Here is a 19,040-nt window from a genome sequence, read left to right on the forward strand (position 1 = left end):
CCAATAATGAAGGTCTTCAAAATCCAATATGTATGGATAATGGCACTAGGGCACTTTTAAATTATTTTTAACATAAATTATAAGTCAAAATCCGATAAGAAATGAGGGAGATATGAATTTTTAAAGTTAACTATGCAAAACTGGAAAATACACAGAGAACCGACCCCTGAGAGCCAGATGAGACAGCCGACCAACCGGTTCGTTGGAGTTTTTTTATTTCCTAACGGCTCCTCAGAGAGCTGACCGAGGGATTGTCCACCCTATAACGGCTAGTTTTGTGTTCCAAGCTCTATATATAAAGGGCTTAAACACTAGGAGAACATCTTGAGACTATCCTCGACCAATATATGTGGTTTTTAACACCCTAGAGCCATTATTTATCAATCTTTGAGGGATTAGACTTAGGAATCCTTTTTGAGAGAATTGTTGTGAGCTCAAATTGTAGACTCAACTTGTGAGAAGTTGTTATGTTTTTTCTTTAGGCTCCATTTCTTTCGACTTAAAAATGGACGTAAAATTTGTTTTGAGTTGTAAAAATTAGCATAAAACAAATTTTACATCAAAAGAAACAAAGCCTTATTGTAAATTGGTGGAGGGCACCGTATCAACCCTCGATCACGAGCTTCATGATAAAGCTCGGGTTGGTGGAGAGGCACCGGATTATCTAAGCAGGGGTTCTCAAGTCCAATTTAGGGCTTATCAAGTAACTAAATGGGGGGTTTTCAAGTCTCTACAAGAGGGGTTATCAACTCTCCAAACAAGGTTATCTAATAAGGGGTTATCAAATACAAATAGGGCTTTATCAGGTAGCTAAACGGGGGTTCTCAAGAACAAATAAGGGCTTATCAAGTTTAAAAAATGGTTTGGGTGATGCAAAAACTGATTTATCAACCCTACACATGGGGGTAAAATGACCCATCAGGTACAAAATAAGGGTTATCAACCCTCTATATGCAACAAGTCTGAAAAATGGTTCATTGTTAAAGTGGGGCCTACTAACTCTCTAAAGCCTAAACCATGAAAAAAAATCCGTATAACCTACCTAATTGTCTAATACACCACATCTACAATGAATGAACATAGCTGAGAGAGAGACAACTACTAAATCTCATCTCAAAACCCTGTAATGAACGAAACCACAAACTTACCTTTCTCGTGGGGTTTCAAGCGATATGCTGAATCGGGATTGGTGAAAGAAGCAGGAGAAGGCAGTACAAAAGAGGTGGATGAAAAGGGAAAGTTAAGTTTTTTACTTTAACGTGTAGTCTTTGCCTTAGGGGTATTTTGGTAAAAAAAATTGTCAGATTCCGTATTTCGACCCTCCTTGGCAACGTTTAAAACCCCATCGACAATTCTACCCTTTCGTCTAGGGCTGCAACTCGAGCCGGGTAAAACCCGACCCGCATCGACCCGACCCGAAAATAGCCTGGGTCGAGGTTTCATGGGTTTCGGGTCGAGCCGGGTTCAGCATTCAAAAGCCCGCATGAATCTCGGGTCGAGCCGGGTTTGAAGGGGCCCGACCCGACCCGACCCGAGTTACATAAGTTATAGTATGTATATTTTTTTCTATTGTTAGTTAAAAGTTAAAGGGATAGTTACATTTACACCCCCTCTAGTTTCTAACACATCCACTTCCATCCCTATAGTTTAAAACGTGACAAATACACCCCTGTAGTTTCAATTTGTTTAAGGTAGGCCCCCTTAGCTGAAGGTTCGTCCATAGATTGAAGGGTTAGGATGATCCGATGGAGCTGATTTTTTGGGCACACCCTAACTATGTCAGGACCCATCAAATGAACGCTTTGGATCATCCAAACAATGTGGGCCCACATTATTTGGATGATTTTTTGGTAGTGTTTGGATTCGGGTAGGGGCCCACATTATTTGGATGATCCAAAGCGTTCATTTGATGGGTCCTGACATAGATATGGTGTGCCCAAAAAATCAGCTCCATCTGATCATCCTAACCCTTCAATCTATGGACGAACCTTCAGCTGAGGGGGCAAACCTTAAACAAATTGAAACTACAGGGGTGTATTTGTCACATTTTAAACTATAGGGGTGGAAGTGGATGTGTCAGAAACTAGAGGGGGTGTAAATGTAATTATCCCAAAGTTAAAAGTGAAAACCCACGCACCCACTGTTACTGTATGTGAGTGTAATTTCTGCTTCTATGAGTTGAGTTGATTCAAGTGTTTGATTCAACATTGTTTGATTGTAATTACAACATTGTTTGATTACAGCATTGTTTGATTCAAGTGTGATGTGAGTGTAATTACATCATTGTTTGATTCAAGTGTAATGTGAGTGTAATTTCTGCTTCTATGAGTTGAGTTGCCTTGCCAAACAAGAATTTTCCTTAAAAATTTGCGTCAACGTGAAAAAACCCGACCCGACCCGAACCGACCCGAGATTTATCATGGGTAGGGCCGGGTTTGGGAATCGTGGGTTTTCCGAAAAAAAACCCGACCCGACCCGACCCGAGATATTTCTCGGGTAGGGTTGGGTTCTCCAAAACCCGACCCGCCCGACCCGAGTTGCAGCCCTACTTTCGTCGTCCCGCATTTGCAATTTTTCCTTCGGTGTATAAACTCTTTATTATAAGGCTCCGTTAACTTGCGTTCTCCGGAAAATGAATTCCGGGAAAACACCCATTTTTTTTCCCGAGAAAACTAAAATAGCGGTGTTCACTTGCTGATAGCGCCGGAATCCGGGTCTGCGATCGTGCGGTGGGTAGAGGGCCTTCGATGGGATCTGCAATCACAAACAGAGGGTCAGGGAGGTCCGGGGTGGGTACCGGACGACCACTTCGACACCTAAGTCGGATTCTGGACCAACAATATAATGAACAACAAGAAATAGCTGATGTATAATCAAGTTTACCGAGACCAATATGCGGGTTCTTTCTCTGATATCTGGGTGGGCGGGTCGAAGGCGGCGGGTAAGAAAAAAAAAGAGTAGAGGGAGGGAATAAGGCGTCCAGCACATCTTTTCCCTCTCTTACTTAGGGTCAGAAATCTTAGCAACAAACGCAGAACTTCCTTGATGGGGCCTCATTTTTTAGAGTAGCTTCTTCCCTTCTGCCGGATTTGAGGGGGGAGTGGATGGGATCAACCTTTTTCTTTTGGGACTTGATGGTGTATTTATACTTTGATCTCGTATGTAAATCCTCTTCATGGAGCACCACGTGGACTTTTTCATCATTTCATAGAGAAAACCTTCTTTTGTTGGTTGGGCTGCCCCCCTGGTTAGACGGCGCACGTGGTTTTGTTGTGTAATCTTGCCTATAATCGTGATGATGAAGTTTTTTGGAGGCGGAGAGGTGACACGTGGCAAGATCACATGGTTTTACCGCTTATTAATGTCTTTTGTAATCATGATTAGATTCCTCCGCCGCATGGGCGACACGTGGTGAGATTCAAGGGTCCCGCCGTATTTATATCCAATCACTTGCTTTCCTGGGAAAGTAACAGTGCCTATGTGGAAAAAGTAAAAAATGACATAGATTTTCAAAAATGACGTGGAGAGAGATCTTTTCTCACTCTTGTGGGAAACCAAATCCCATTAATTTGGTGCGATCGGTTTCCCGAGAAAATAAAGTTGCGTGGTTGGGTTTGGTGTAGACCCAGCAAACGAGTAACCCGCGCGAGTACGGGTACGGGTAGCCATTTTATGTACCCATATCTTACCCGGGCGGGCACGGGTATCCCAGCAACTGAAACAAGTATTATAGTTGCGCAATGTAATTTTGTACTTCTACAAGTGCAAGTGATTCTTGAGCTTGTTTGGCTCATATATGAAAATTAGTGTATATGCAGCTATGGAAGTTCAGTTTCAGGGAAATTAAATAAAGGCACGTTGATTTCAACTCATAAACTCCAAATATAAGATTCAACACCTAAAACAGAGCTTGATAGTAAACCTTGAGACTTGAGTGGTTTGATCCCAACCATTGAAATTTGGGTCCCACACACAGGGACATGTATGTGCAATTAAGACTGCTGGCCACCCAAATAGTCTAATTGCTTTGACTTGTTTTGTTGGCCACCCACATAGTCTATTTTTTACTGTTTAGTGTTTAGGCTTTAAGAATAAAAAGTTGAAAACCGAAAGGCGGGTAACCCGCGGGAACCAACGCCCGACCCAAACCCCCCCCGCGGGTCACGGGTATGAGTTGGGTGCGGTATTTTTTTCTGCTGGTAATGAAGTTGGTACCCGTACCCCTGCGGGCCGGCTGTACCCGATGGGTACGAGTCCCATTTTGCCAGGTCTAGTTTGGTGAAAGAGTAAAGTCAGTGCGGGAGTAAAAAACCCTACATCATCTTCTTCCATAACAAAGCCCTAGAACAAAGCCGGCCTACATTGTCTTCTTCCTCCATCCTTCCATGGAAACTTCGTCCTCTTTCTTGCATCTGCCTGAAAGAGTTGTAAGTCAATCTCTCTCTCAATAATATAGATTGTAGACACAAATTCCACTTTTTGAAGCAAATGACCATTTAACCCTCTCATTGATCAGTTGTGGTTTTTTTTTTCATTGTTTTTAATTTTTTAATTTCATCAGTTGAAAATTATAAATTTCCCGAGATTTTCAGCGCAAGTGAACAAGCTCGGGAAACCTTTTCCTGCACAGTTTCCCGGGATTTCCTGCACAATTTCTTGGGATTTCTTTTCCTTTTTGCCACGTCAGATTCTCAGGAAACCTTTTCTTTTCCTTTCCCGGTAAAACAAGTGAATAGAGCCAGGTAAATGATGTATTCACTCTTTTTTCTTCCCTGGGCCACTCGCTTGTAGTGTAAAAGGGTAGTCATAAACATGGTTTAAAATTTCGGTTTCGGTAACTGTTTCGGACCCCACCGAAAACTGAAATTTTGGCGAAATCCGAAATTTGGTAATTTGGTTCGAAATTCGAGACTGAATTTTCTGAAATTCCGAAATTTTGTAACACTTTTAAAATAAATAAATAATGGTATTTAATTGAAATTTCGGTCCGGAATTTGGTAAATGGCGAAAAATGAAATTTTGGTCGAAATTTAAAACCATGGTCGTAAATAAGGTTTTAAATTTTGGTTTTGGAATGCGTTTCGGTCCTCATCGAAACCGAAAATTCGCCCCGAAATCCAATGAAATCAAGTAAAGTATTATTTTATATCATACAAAATTTCGGCAAAATATTAAATAATGAATAAATTCCATATTTTTGGGTGAAATTTCGACAGAAATTTCGATCGAAATAATGTAACGTTTCGGGTAATATCGTTTTCAATTTCGGTATAGACTGAAATCCGAAATTTCATATTTAAGTCGAAATTTAATACCTTGGTCATGAATACTAGGGCTGCAACTCGAGCAGGGTTTTACCCGACCCGCATCGACCCGACCCGAAAATAACCTGGGTTGGGTTCAGGTTTCATGGGTTTCGGGTCGAGCCGGGTTTAGCATTCAAAAGCCCGCATGAATCTCGGGTTGAGCCGGGTTTGAAGGGGCCCGACCCGAATTTCATAAGTTATAGTATGTACATTTTTTTTCTATTGTTAGTTAAAAGTTAAAAATGAAAACCTACGCACCCACTGTTATTGTATGTGAGTGTAATTTCTGCTTCTATGAGTTGAGTTGATTCCAGCGTTTGATTCAACATTGTTTGATTGTAATTACAACATTGTTTGATTACAGCATTGTTTGATTCAAGTGTAATGTGAGTGTAATTACATCATTGTTTGATTCAAGTGTAATGTGAGTGTAATTTCTGCTTCTATGAGTTGAGTTGCCTTGCCAAACAAGAATTTTCCTTAAAAAATTGCGTCAACGTGAAAAAACCCGACCCGACCCGACTCGACCCGAGATTTATCATGGGTAGGGCCGGGTTTGGGAATCGTGGGTTTTCCGGAAAAAAACCCGACCCGACCCGACCCGAGATATTTCTCGGGTAGGGTTGGGTTCTCCAAAACCCGACCCGCTCGACCCGAGTTGCAGCCCTAATGAATACACCAGAGGAGGCTGACCCAGGGAAGAAAAGGGGGCGAATATATATCAATTTCGGTATCGACAGACCAACCTTCAACGTGTCCGATAGAGGGAGGTCTTTTGTGAGATGGGCTGGTGGAAAGATGAATGGTAAGGATTATTGAACAAGTTGTCTCCTGCTCTCTCTGGTGTTATTACTACGCTTTTAGTTTTTAATCTGTCTCGATTGGGGATGATTTCGGCATCTTAGTGTTTTATCTAACTAACTTGGGAATATCTTATCAGATCCACTGGTCTCTTCTTTGATTTTCGCTGTCCCGTTGTCTCTTCTTGTGTATTTAGATTTCTGATTTCAAGGGGGAGTTTTTTTTTATTGTGAGACTAAGGAAGGTAAATTCAATCTTCTATAATATGGGCCTTCTCAGTATCATTAGAAAGATCAAAAGAAAAGAGAAAGAGATGCGGATTCTAATGGTGTATGTTCTTTTAAATCTCTCTTTTTCTTTATTTACATTACTGTTTTTCTATAAATATGTTTAGTAATTTGTCTCCCTTGCAGGGGCCTTGATAATTCTGGAAAAACCACAATTGTATTGCGAATAAATGGGGAGGACACAAGTGTTATCAGTCCAACCTTGGGATTCAATATCAAGACCATCAAGTATCAAAGGTTATTTCTAGTTTTTTTCTATCCATCTCCATTGAATTATAACAAATGCTTTATTGAAAGAATTTTTTTTTTTTTCATTGAATTGTAATCAAAATCATTTTCAGTTCTTGGGTTTGGTTTCACTAGCATTATTTTCACACGCAATGCGCCCTGAGAGCTTGCCTTGTACTAAATTGAAGGCATTCTCATCTTCAATTTTTTTTTTTTTTTATATAAAAAGGTAAATCTATATAACTGAAAAACAGAAATAGAACCAGGGATGAGGACCCCAATGCTCACAGGAGCAAAACAAAAATCATCTTTAGAAATTCATGGGTGATTTTCAAACCAGTTTCTGTGTCGGAGGAAAGCTTTTCAGACATAAGTTGTCAAGATTTTTTTTTTTTTTGAATGGTAACATAAGTTGTCAAGATTATTTTGTAATGTGCGCATTGTTGCTTAAATCATGTGGTTTGATTCAAATCACATAGAAAAATTTTCAAAACTCCACTTGACCCCTATTTGGAAAAAAGCAGCACACAAACCATGAAGTTCGTTTGAAATAGGAAATGGGGTAGGTGTATTCCATATTGGATAAAAGTCTCACACAAAGCATGCCCACCAGATCATTGGTTTTTTTTTTTTTTTTTTTTGCATTTCTTCCATTTTCTTGCAAGCCCCATTTTTTCTTTTGTTATCCTCAAGATGTTAACATGGATTGCTTGTACTGATAAAAACTCAAAGCTCGATTTGTAGTTGAAGGCAGTTTGATTCCTAGTCAGTTGAAACTTTGTTGAATACATGTTTGGGTTTTTTTTGCTTAAAAGCTTTTGCCTAATAATTTTTCTGATCTTTTCAATTGAGTGATCCAAGTTATTGATTTTTTAGTACTCAACCAACTTTTTCCAACTCAGCATGTGTCTTGATCCAATTGAGTCAGATTGGCTAGTTCATTTAGTACTTGACCGAGTTTTGAACACTTGATTCTGCCTTATGCCACATGTGTTTCCTATCTAAATTCAGTTTTTTTGTAGGCAAATGCACTCTGAATTCACAAGAGGGAAAAATTTGTCCTTGTTGAGAAGAATGTGTCATGAAGTAGGGAGAGGGGAATCTCTTTGATGGAAACCATCCTAAGGTCCAAATTATTATTTTAAGTGTCTTTTAAGCCCATTAAGTTATAGGAGTGGTCCTACGGTCTTACCACAGTATTTTCCCTCAAATATCACTTGGTTTCTTTAAGTTGTAGCTGTTTAAAATGGGCTCCACAAGTTTATTACTAAATTTTTAAGTGATAGTGTAATTAAGTCATATGTAATTAATCACATAAGTTGGTTAAGTGACCTCAAATCCCCACCTTGTAACTTATAAGAACTCTCAGTAGTCTATTTTGTATTAGGAAATGTCCATATAATGCGAGTCTTAAGTCATTAGGAGTTTTATTTCAAAAAGAAGAGTACTTTATTTGTAGTAGGATGGGATAGAGTCCATGTAAAGAGAGATTAGGAGTCCTAATTAGACAAGAAGTTGTTTTGCAACGTTGTTTTTTAAATTTCCGTATAGCTTTCATAGCCTATCAATATGAAAGGCCTATGGGCGTTGAAAACAATTGAATATGAATAAAATTAAAGGTTTCTTTTGTTGATTGGATGTGATGCATTTTCTGAAGTGTCATGTTTTATATCCTTAGGTGTGATACCTAGGAGAACTCTAATGTGACTCCATATTAGTTTATATTCCTATACTTTTATTTTCTTATTATTTTCTTTTCTCTTTGCCCGTCTTTCTTTATTTTCAGTTCTTGATTTCTACATATTATTCTTTATCCCTACATCACTTAGTCTCGCCGAAAACCCTTACCTAAAGGTTTCTACAGATTTTTGGGACATAGAGGATCCAAATAAAGCTTCTTTGGATCCTCTATGTTCCAAAAATCCCGCAAATCATTGGATCCTAACATCCAATAATGAGTATCTTTTGTCTTTGAATGCGGACTGTTGCCTATATGTGCTTTTTGACCATCCATGTTCAAAGAAAAAAATATACAAATTATTGCATTTTAGGATCAGAAGATTGGAGTGATTTTTGGGACATAGAGGATCCAAAGAATGGCCTATCAAAATGGATAGTTCAGATCAATCAAAGGTGAAACTTGCTATGTCGTAGTGGGTGTGACTCATTGTGTCATTGTGGGTGTGACTCATTGTATTACAATGAGGTTAAGGTTACACCCTACTGAAGCATTCTTATATGCCAAACAACATTCTTCTTAAGGAGTGTTCACAAATTAAATAGCATTACCAAATTAGAGTATTCACATCCACTCAATAGTACTATCTTCACTCAGTATCAAATCGAATTATTACGATTAGATAGTTCCCTATACTACAGTATGTATTCAATGTTAGGCTAGCAAGATTGCAATTTGTTTTGAATTATTAAATTTGACTATGCCAACCTGTAGTTGCAACTTCTTGTTCTATGAGCAAATATTATTAGTGCATATTTTATTATGCTAGGGTAAGAGGGTTCATAAACTGTATGATTTCTTTCTATGAACCAATATTATTAGTTCATATTTTATTATGCAAGTGTAAGAGGGTTCATATACTGTGTTTTATTTTTCTATGAACCAATATCATTAGTGCATATTTTACTATGATATGGTAAGGGAGTTTATATACTGTATGATTTTCAATACTTGTTGATGGTAAGAACCAATTAGTATCTATTTCTTTGAGTTATGCTTAAAATAGGTGGGTACACATTTATGGTCTGTAGGGAGTTTGATTCTCAGCTACAATGACTTGCTCACCAAATTAGTAACTCCACTGCTTATTTTACAGCAATTTAGAGTTAGATGCATTTCATTATGAATCAGATATTGATATATTAGTTTGATAATAATATGTCAGGTATACCCTTAATATATGGGATGTTGGTGGGCAAAAAACGATCAGATCTTATTGGAGAAACTACTTTGAACAAACAGATGGATTGGTATGGGTTGTTGATAGTTCGGATGTTAGAAGACTAGATGATTGCAAAATGGAATTGGAGAATATTCTAAAGGAAGAGGTCCATTTATTTTTACCTCCTTTCATATCTCTTATAATCTTTGTCCACTTATTCTTATGAAGGAGCTTATCTGTTCTTGCAATGACATGCACAATGCCATGATAAATTCCATGTGCATTTGTTTTTGTTTGTGTTACTATCCAATGTTGAGTCATTATCATTTAGTTACCATGGATTTTATAAATTGACATTTTCATTTGAATATTATTTGCATTGTAATATTGAATATTCATTTATTTTTGTCAATCAATTTTTATGGTATGGTTTGAGCAATTACGTATTGCCAGCAGAATGCTATTAAAATGGAATGTTTGAGCATTACATCACAATTGCATTGTAGTATTGAATATTCATTGATTTTTGTCTATCAATTTTTATCGTATGGTTTGACTAATTACGTGTTGCCAGTAATATATCATTAAAATGGAATTTTTGGGCATTACATTACAATTGCAGAGCGGTGGTTGTTTTCATTTGCATTTGGGATTTTACCTATCGGTTAAGGGTATACGCATTTCAGTTATTGTAAAAAATGGGCGGCCCAGTGCACGAGGCTCACATCATTGTGGGGTCTGGGGAGGGCTAGATGTACGCAGCCTTACCCGTGCTTTGCAGAGAGGCTGTTTCTGTGACTCAAACCCGTGACCACCAGGTCACAATGGAGCAACCTTACCATTGTGCCAAGGCTCGCCCTCACATTTCAATTCTGCTATAAGTTCAGTATTTTACTTAAAATAAAAGACGACTCGATCCTTATACCGACTTGTGTCCTTCAAATTCCAGCCAAGGGGACCCATATGCTTTTAGGATATGTCTCAAGAAAAAATTATATTGCCCTTGTTTCTTACGGGTGCTTATATGCTTTTAGCATGTTTATTGATGTTCTTTGTAAATTTTTCTTTGCATCGTGGAAACAAGAAGTTTAAGAAGGGTAAAGCACTCTTTTCTATGAAAGACTACGTCTTCATTAAAGAGAAAGTAGAAGAGAACAAGGACTTCATTTATTTAGCTAAGTGCTTTCTTTTTCTAGATTATAAGTTTGACAGGTATGAAGGTTAGCTGCTTTGCTTCTGTCAAAGATATGAATATTTTTTTGGTAGGTAAGCTGGGATTGAACCTCCGACCTCAGGGTTGAAGAACAAAGTTGGGATATGAATTCATTTACTTAGCTAAGTTCTTTTTTGGTAGGCCCAAACCCTGTGGATATGAATTTATTTGTTTGTGAGGTCTTTTTAAATTACTAATTTTCCATGTTTAAGACAAGATTCTTCTTGCCAACATTTAAGATAAGTTATATATAGATGAGAAGAAAATAACACTACAAAATATTGTCTCTTGTGAGTTTTGATTTAATAGAGATCTTTGGAAAATTGATCAAGGACTGCATGTGCAGCATCTGTGAATTATTTCCTTATCATTGGAGATGATGCTCTCCTAGATGCCCCTCTACTTGGGCCAGTAGAGTCTTCATTATACTTTGTCAGAAAATAAACATGAAAAACAGGATAGATCTTGATACGACTAGGAAGATCCAACCTATGAACTAACATGCCAGTCTTCCTTGTGATTTCAAAGTGTCCATCATATCTCTAAATCAGCCCTTCGTGTGCTGTCTTTGGGCTAATCTTTTTCCAGATTTGTGGTGTAAGATTCAACATCACTGTATCACCACATTGAACTCACCGGCCTTTCGACTTTCGTCTGCCCATTTTTTCATCCGTCAAACGCCTTTGCAAGACAGTCCTTTGTCGTCCTCCGTCTGTTCCTACCTTTCTTGACCAAAATGATAGGCTTCTGGAAACCTTTCTTGTGATTTCTCTTTGACTACTTCATGGGGAGTCTAAGTGACGAAAGACGTGTACGGAAAGATCCTGATACAAAACTGATGCAAGACGTCTAGGAAAGACTCTTGGCATGCTTATTTTATCACAAGTGAGGAATTAAGTATAATAGGGTAAGGGATTTTGGTCGATTTGGATGGATATTAGGGTAGGGAGTTAAGCTTATAATTTTAGTAGGGAAATAAGGACAAATTGGATGGGTAATAGAGTAAATAGGGGACTGCTGTTACTGAACTGGACTGTCAAAACAGATATGGACTATTTGGACAATTCATGCGCTTGCAAAGATCTAAACAGATATAAAAATGACACATTTGGGTCTCCAGTAGTGTGGATATGACAATTTAATCTACTAACATGTTAAAGCATGGGTGACATCTTGCGCAACTAGAAAACAATCATCCTTGAGAAAGCGATGAGATGCATGGCTGCTTCTAGATGGCTACCCCCTCCACTGGGTTGGGTTAATGTGAACTTTGATGGTAGCTCGCTAGGTAAACCCGAGAAGGCAGGAATCAATGGAATCTTCCGGGAAGATAAGGGGAACTGGGGAACACAATCCAATCCTTTTTGGGTCCGGCCGGGATTTGCAATTCTAACAAGGTGGAGGCTGAAGCTCTTCTTTGCGGCCTCAAATGGTTGCACAACACAGATTCAGGCTATTTATCATCTAAAGAGACTCATCAAATACCTTGGGGTGTCTCCGGATAAGGCTCTTGGACCTTGCAAGGTGTCTAACATTATAGCCGAGATTCACGATCTTTGCAGGGTGGTGCGCCCAGATTTCAATCACTTGAAGTGGACTGCTAATGCCATTGCCGACGGGCTAGCAAAAGAAGGTTTAGAGAGAGAGAGAGACTGCAAATGCCATTGGCCACAGTCTGTGGAGGGAGACCACATATCTACCTCCAAATCAAGTGCCCCTCCTCAAGAAAAAGGATTCTAAAGTAGCATTAAAGACAAGCATATACTTTTAATTTTTTTGGAAAAGTAACATGATTTAAAAGGTATCTAAGAATTGGAAAGATAGTTTGGAGGAAAACCACTGCATTATTCTTGAAATGCTAAGATAGTTTAGTGGACAGCTGCAGTGTCAGTGTTTTGTTTTCTGTTGCTAATTCTTTGAAGTTCCCATTTTATAAGCTTGATTATTCGGTTCTTCCAATTGATGTTATACAACTCTATTTTCTGACACGTATTCGGTTCTTCCAATTGATGTTATACAAATCTATTTTCTGACTTGTATTCGGATCTTCACTTGTTTGTTGCTGTTTGCAGAGATTATCAGGTGCATCTTTATTGATATTAGCAAATAAGCAAGACATACAAGGTGCTCTTAAACCTGCAGAAATAGCTAAGGTAAGAGTATAGAGTGGTTCCATCTTTAGTACATGATTGTGGAATATGATCTTGGTTGAAGGTTATCAGTGAATATAGTGAAATGCAGTTTGACTTAATTTTAACTGACCGGAATATTAGTCCAGTATCTTTGCTTTAAATGTCGATTTAAGTTTCTTGTCTTTGCAATACGGATAAATTATTAGTGCATGATAATTTTCCTATAATACGCATCTAAACTAGTAGCTTGCCTAAGAATTTTTCAGCTATTGCTTATTGGGTACATATGGGATTGTAATTGCTGCTGCTCCTTAGATCCTGTTTGTTTTGGATTTTGAGAACTGATTTGAGTCCAAAACTGATGATTGCACTCAAAATTAAACTTAAATTTTGAGTCCAATAATCAGTTTGGATCACGAAGGTGCGTTGAATTGTGTCGTTGCTATAACAATCCATTAACCTAATAAATATTTTACACCCAAAAAATCTTGTTGGTGATAAAACAGTGACATCTTGTTTTTAGTTCATACGTAATTAACAGGATTTAGAATCTCATAGAATGGAAGCCTTTGAAATCAAGCCAACCAGGAGCCAATTTGGGTCACCTCTTTAAACCTGCATTAAGCCTTTGAAATCAAGCTTTGTTCGTGCTCATTGGACCTACATTAAGCCTGACTCAATTATGTTGATGCTCCTAATGATAGTGAGCATACTGATTTGGGCATTACATATATCATGTCTTTTTAATTCGTTATCCACAATATTACATGTATAGTGACAAATATTCGCCACTAGATTTTTTAGGGAGATTTTAAATTTTCTTGTTACTTTCAGGTTTATATCGAGAAAAAACTGGAGAAATAGAATATTTAAAAATATAATTTAAGAGAAAATAAAAAAAATAAGAAACGTAGTAAAATTATCACAATGTCATCATGATATTTTCACGATAAATGAAAAAAAAATGTAGACCGATTTTTTTAGATCTCGGGATTACTGCAGGTTTTTGTTGTTTTATCAAAATATCAAGGTAAAATCACGATATTTTGAAAAAGTCGGAGATATTTGTGACTGATTATATGTATAAAATTCTCTGTCCTTGAATTGTTGGGGGCTGTAGGATGTTTAGTCCAACATTTTACGGCCATATGACAAATCATTTCAGGAGCTGTGAGTATACAAGAATGATCCGGATCATTGTCAAACTTTCTACTTATAGGTCCAGCATTATGGGTTATTTTTCTTACACTGTCTACACTGGGGACACAATAAGGCATGTGATCCCAGTAGATGTTGATGCATTTCTTTTTCAGGCTTACAATTTTTAGTCCTACTCCAATCCAAATCTGTCTTGGATTTATTTAGTTTCCAAGGGTACTGGAGCTAATCTCCTCTATATACACAACTCCTGACAATAATATATTACCCTATCTATGTAAGCATGTTCATGGGGGTATGTAAATTGGCACATGAAATACTGGTGTTCTCATCTCATTGAATTTTATCCACTATACACAAGCTGGATTTTGCAGCCTGAGGAAGTTCTATTACTGTGCAGGTTCTGAATTTGGATGCTATGGACAAAACCAGGCACTGTGAAATTGTGGGTTGTAGTGCTTACACTGGGGAAGGGTTGCTTGAGGGATTTGATTGGCTCGTTCAGGACATTGCCTCCCGAATTTATGTCCTCAATTAGCCTAGTCTATGTAAATATATCTCTTTGACAGGATATTCTCATGAATTCTTCTGGGAATTTCTGAACTTACTCCCACGGGGAAGTGCATTTCTGGTGAAGGGTGGTAGGTTTTCCAATTCCTTGTCACTTGGGTCATAAATAATTTATTTTTCTGCTCCTGATTTTACCACTTCTAAAATGCTCTCTCCATAGCGTCTTAGTCGGAGTGGATATTGACACAGCTGCATTTGTATTTTGATTTGAACTGAGTTAAGTTTGAGTAACCATTCAGTTTGAGGTTTGATGTCACTTCCAAGTAGCAATTAGAGGTGTTTGAGATTGATGCCAGACTTCTTTGACAGTCAATATCATACACTTATAGATATAGGAGAAATGGATTTTCCTTTGTTGTCTTCTTAGTGAGACTCTACTGGCTTTTCTGTTTGCCAGACCCAGCATTCTTTGGGCTTGTTAGCTTATCAGGATGGAGATGCCCTTTTAGGCTTCATAGAACCTCTACATTTTACCCATTCAGGTATGTATATCTTTTCTTGTTTTTCCTTTGTGGCTTCGTCATTGCACACTACACTCTTGCCTCTGGAAAAACCTCTAGGAGACTTGCAGCATTGAACAACAGCAGCCAACTTGGGCCCTGTTTGGATTGCAGGAGTTTTCTGGAAAAGTTTGGAAAGGAACAGAATTTATAGAAGTTCCTTCTTTTTTTACACATGAAGAAGATATCTTGAAGTAACCTCTTTCAATATTTACTCAGAGGGACCTTCACTATCATCTTGGCCAAGTTTAATCAGTTGCTGACTCTCTATCAGTAAAATGGGGTGAAAAGGGGAAAACCAGGGGCAAATTTTTTCATCTCTCTTTCATAAGATAGTATAATAAAATTGGATTGATGGCAGATCTGATCGGAAATAATTTTGGATTCTATGATAAGGATACGTAATGTGCCGTGGGTCTTGGTAAATGTGTCTAGATCTTGTCCGTTTAAGTTCTGATTCAGATGGTCTACTGGATCATTTGGGTTCATTGACATCAGTTGTTGTAACAACCCTGATTTTTACTGCACGGATCGCTACGGGCAACAAAACTTATTTATTCCTGTAATTACACAGCGGAAGGTTAAAGTGCGGAAGGTTAGAGTACATCCTGAATTTACAAAAAATCCCAAGTATGACATATTTAAAATATTTTTACATTTGAGGAGATTGACTAGGTTCATCATTTTCGTATTTCCTCAAGTTAATTTCACACTTCTCATAACTAAGGTTCCTCATTGACAAATACTCCCGCATTCAAATTTTTGATTCCTGGTGGGAAAAAGTGGGTTAGGAGAGCAGGTATATAGAAGCTTCGACAAGTAGCTAAAATCAATAATAAGAAACAATTTTATAAAAATAAGCCGTATTTTGTATAGAACATAATGTGAATTTAAAACTAATACTAATAGGATTTTTTGTATAGGAACAATTTAACTGGATAGTAAAACAAATCATTTAAAGCCCAATAGTTTCCAACTGTTTCTATTTCTGAAGTTTTCTGTAACGATCAGCCTTACCCCGTATTGTCCGCTTTGGATTTGGTCCGCTTTCGCTTCCGCTTTTGGGTAAGTCGACGGCTCAGAGGTACAAACACGTCTCACGAGAGAGACTATCGCACATTTACCTCTTCCATTTCTTTCATTTCTCATTTTCATTCAAACTTTTCGTGCATATGAAATCCAACATTTCATTTCATTTTTCCAGAATGAAACACATTTCATCATTTTGAAACAAAAATAACTGTTATTTTTACCGGGTATTACAGTTGCTCAGGAAAAAGAATCTTGGATGAGAAGGTAAAAAAAGGAAGATGGACGAGGAAAGAAAGAACAAGAAAATCCAACTGTTCAATTTATATCAATCTTATGGGAAACAAGTATATTAAACATGAGATACACTTTGGGCCTTGTTTGTTTTGGATTTTGGGAACCGATTGTGAGTCCAGAACTGATTACTGAACTCAAAATCAAACATAAATTCAGAGCCTAGTAATCAGTTTTGGGCTCACAATCGGTTCTCAAAATCCAAAACAAACAGCGCCTTGAAGAGCAACTTAAAATAACATGGTTGTTAATGCTTTTCACAGTTAGAGATGCAATTGCATGAATCACTCTCATATTTGTTTTAAGTTTTGGTCATTTCAAGTATACGGCAAAGAGCCAAAAAGGGGCAAACAAAGGAGGCCAGTAATAACGTTTGTGCTGCTGACCTCCCTCGCACCACAAGTATCGAAGAAGACAAGGCATTCCTCTTGTTTTCTTTTCTGTTGTTTTGTCTTGTTTCCCACGGCTGGGGACCTCCTCCTTGTCCCCTAGCAAGAGTAAGAGGGTGAGGACCATAATTTGATATTGGGGGGAACCCACCATGTTACATACATTTTATATATCAAATACTTTATGTTTACAAAAAGTGGTTATCTAAAATCTTATGAATGTAAATCGATTACTAGAAATTAAATACCTTACGTAATAATTAATGGGAAATGATAAATGCGCCCCTTTTCATCACATGGGACACCCAACTGCAGTGTTCATAGCAATCAAATCCGTTGAATCCTTCTGATGTGAAGTACATCAGCCCTCTACGGCCATTGATACACTGCTGCTAGGTGTCCCTAGTGATGAAAAGGGGCGCATTTATCGTTTCCCTAATTAATATATAAAATCCATATTTCTTTTTGAATGATAAAAAAAATCTAGATATTACGATAATGTGATTTTAATTATATCCTAATGCTGGAAAAACGATATGGGAACAGGGGAAACAGTAGGTGGAGGGTGCATCACATGTTTCTGGCCCCACCAAGGGTGTGGAGAGAGAGAGAGATATGTTAGCCCCACGAAGGGTATGAAGGGAGAGAGTTTGTTAAGCGGTTAAAGGAGAGGAGAGCGTCGGTGGGTCATTTTATTTACTGGTTAAATGACTTTATTGTAACCGGCTATAAAGGTAGTAACTTCAACGTAAAAATTTGAAGCATCGTTATCCTTTTGAGGGGTCAATCTATCACCCCCATCTCCAAAGTATATTTTGCAGGGGATTCGTCCTCACTTCCTTATCTTCTTGCACCTGTGTCACATAAGGGGATTTTATCTTTTTTCCAAAACGAATTCCGTTTTGCTAGGAGCCCTCCTTGCTTAAATCATGTTTGGATCCTCTCTTTCCTTATTTTGCGATAAAAAATAGAAAAATCTTTTAAGTAAACATTGTTTTGGTTAATTAAAACAATCACCATACGAGATATCCACATGGCCACACATATCTGTCTATTTTTTGCCTCCACAGTTCGTAGGGTTAGGATGATCTTATAGAGCTGATTTTTTGGGCACACCCTATCTATGTGAGGGCCCATCAAATGAATGCTTTGCATCATCCAAACAATGTGGCCACCACTGTCTTTTAAGCCGAGGGAGTAGATAATTAAGTTATCTACTCTAGTAAGAACAATAGGATAATGTGATTTAAGTATATCCTATGGTTGGAAAAATGATATGGGAATCGGGAATGATAACTAAAGAGTGCCATATGTGTACAAAGAGAAATTATATGATGCCCGACCATCAAAATAAAGGGCGGAGAGAGACAAACCCTCTCTCCCTTGATTTTTAATCCAAGGGAAAGCACCGTTTTTTTACTTAGGCAGCAGGTTCTGTCTCCTTCCGCCCTTTACATTTTGACGGTCGGGCATCATATAATTTCTCGTGTATAAATAAATCACCTTTTAGCCGAGTTTCCCATTTATATTAAACTTAGGAAGCTGTTTTTGGATTCTCTTGATGTCGTTGCAAATGCAATAGCCAATATGCTTGGATTCCGACTCTATCATAGAGTTAGTTCCCTAACATAAGGTTAAAAAGAAAAAGAAAAGAAAAAGAAAAGAAAAAGAACTAAAGTGATTGGTGCTATATATATATATAGATGAAGATATCTATGCGGCAAAGTTTCTGTACTTCAAACTCGGAGACGTTGGAGTGCAGCAAAAAAATAAAGTGGGATCCAATTATTGAGATGATCTAAACCAGGACTTTTTATATGGTGGCCGACCGTCAAACAACAAGGGCAGAGAGAGAGAAAAAACTCTCTCCTTTGATTTTTGATCCAGGCCAAACTCCATTTTTTTACTTTTACCTTTATAAAAAATCAACCTCTCTCCGCCCTTTATATGCAAAGAGCGGCCACCATATAATTTCTCCTAAACCAGTACTTTGTTAGGCCAGGACAATATGTGGAAGTTATCAATATCTCTCGGACCAAATTAATGAGTAGTTTAGATCACTCAAATAATTGGACCCCACTATAATTTTTCCCTGCTCTTCATGTCCACGAATTCATCTTATAAAAACTGGTCTGGCATGAGACCAAGACCATACACGTTGAAATCATCATATAAAAATTCGTGGGCCATGAGAGAGACCGTGTACATTTGCTTTATGACGCAGGGGCATCTC

The 19,040-nt window shown here is 37.9% G+C and overlaps 1 protein-coding gene across 5 annotated transcripts; it reads left to right on the top strand.

The window, feature by feature from the left end:
• Positions 1-4,125: 4,125 nt before the first annotated feature.
• On the top strand, positions 4,126-14,851 carry TTN5 (ADP-ribosylation factor family protein). Of its 5 annotated transcripts, none has more exons than XM_077373037.1 (8): positions 4,126-4,427; positions 4,593-4,742; positions 5,989-6,111; positions 6,387-6,437; positions 6,521-6,631; positions 9,526-9,688; positions 12,808-12,888; positions 14,426-14,851. In XM_077373037.1, exons 3-8 carry the CDS (start codon positions 6,089-6,091, stop codon positions 14,561-14,563), a joined length of 567 nt encoding a protein of 188 aa, XP_077229152.1. In that variant the 5' UTR covers positions 4,126-4,427; positions 4,593-4,742; positions 5,989-6,088; the 3' UTR covers positions 14,564-14,851. The 5 variants fall into 5 exon arrangements, with proteins under 5 accessions (XP_077229152.1, XP_077229153.1, XP_077229150.1 ...); XM_077373035.1 differs by having other exon boundaries at positions 4,130-4,427; positions 6,304-6,437; XM_077373039.1 differs by having other exon boundaries at positions 4,131-4,427; positions 6,247-6,437.
• Positions 14,852-19,040: the final 4,189 nt, after the last annotated feature.

This window comes from Tasmannia lanceolata, unplaced genomic scaffold, assembly GCF_043159265.1.
Source record: "Tasmannia lanceolata isolate RefF3 unplaced genomic scaffold, GAP_Taslan_0.1 ptg000037l, whole genome shotgun sequence".
NCBI lineage: Eukaryota > Viridiplantae > Streptophyta > Magnoliopsida > Canellales > Winteraceae > Tasmannia > Tasmannia lanceolata.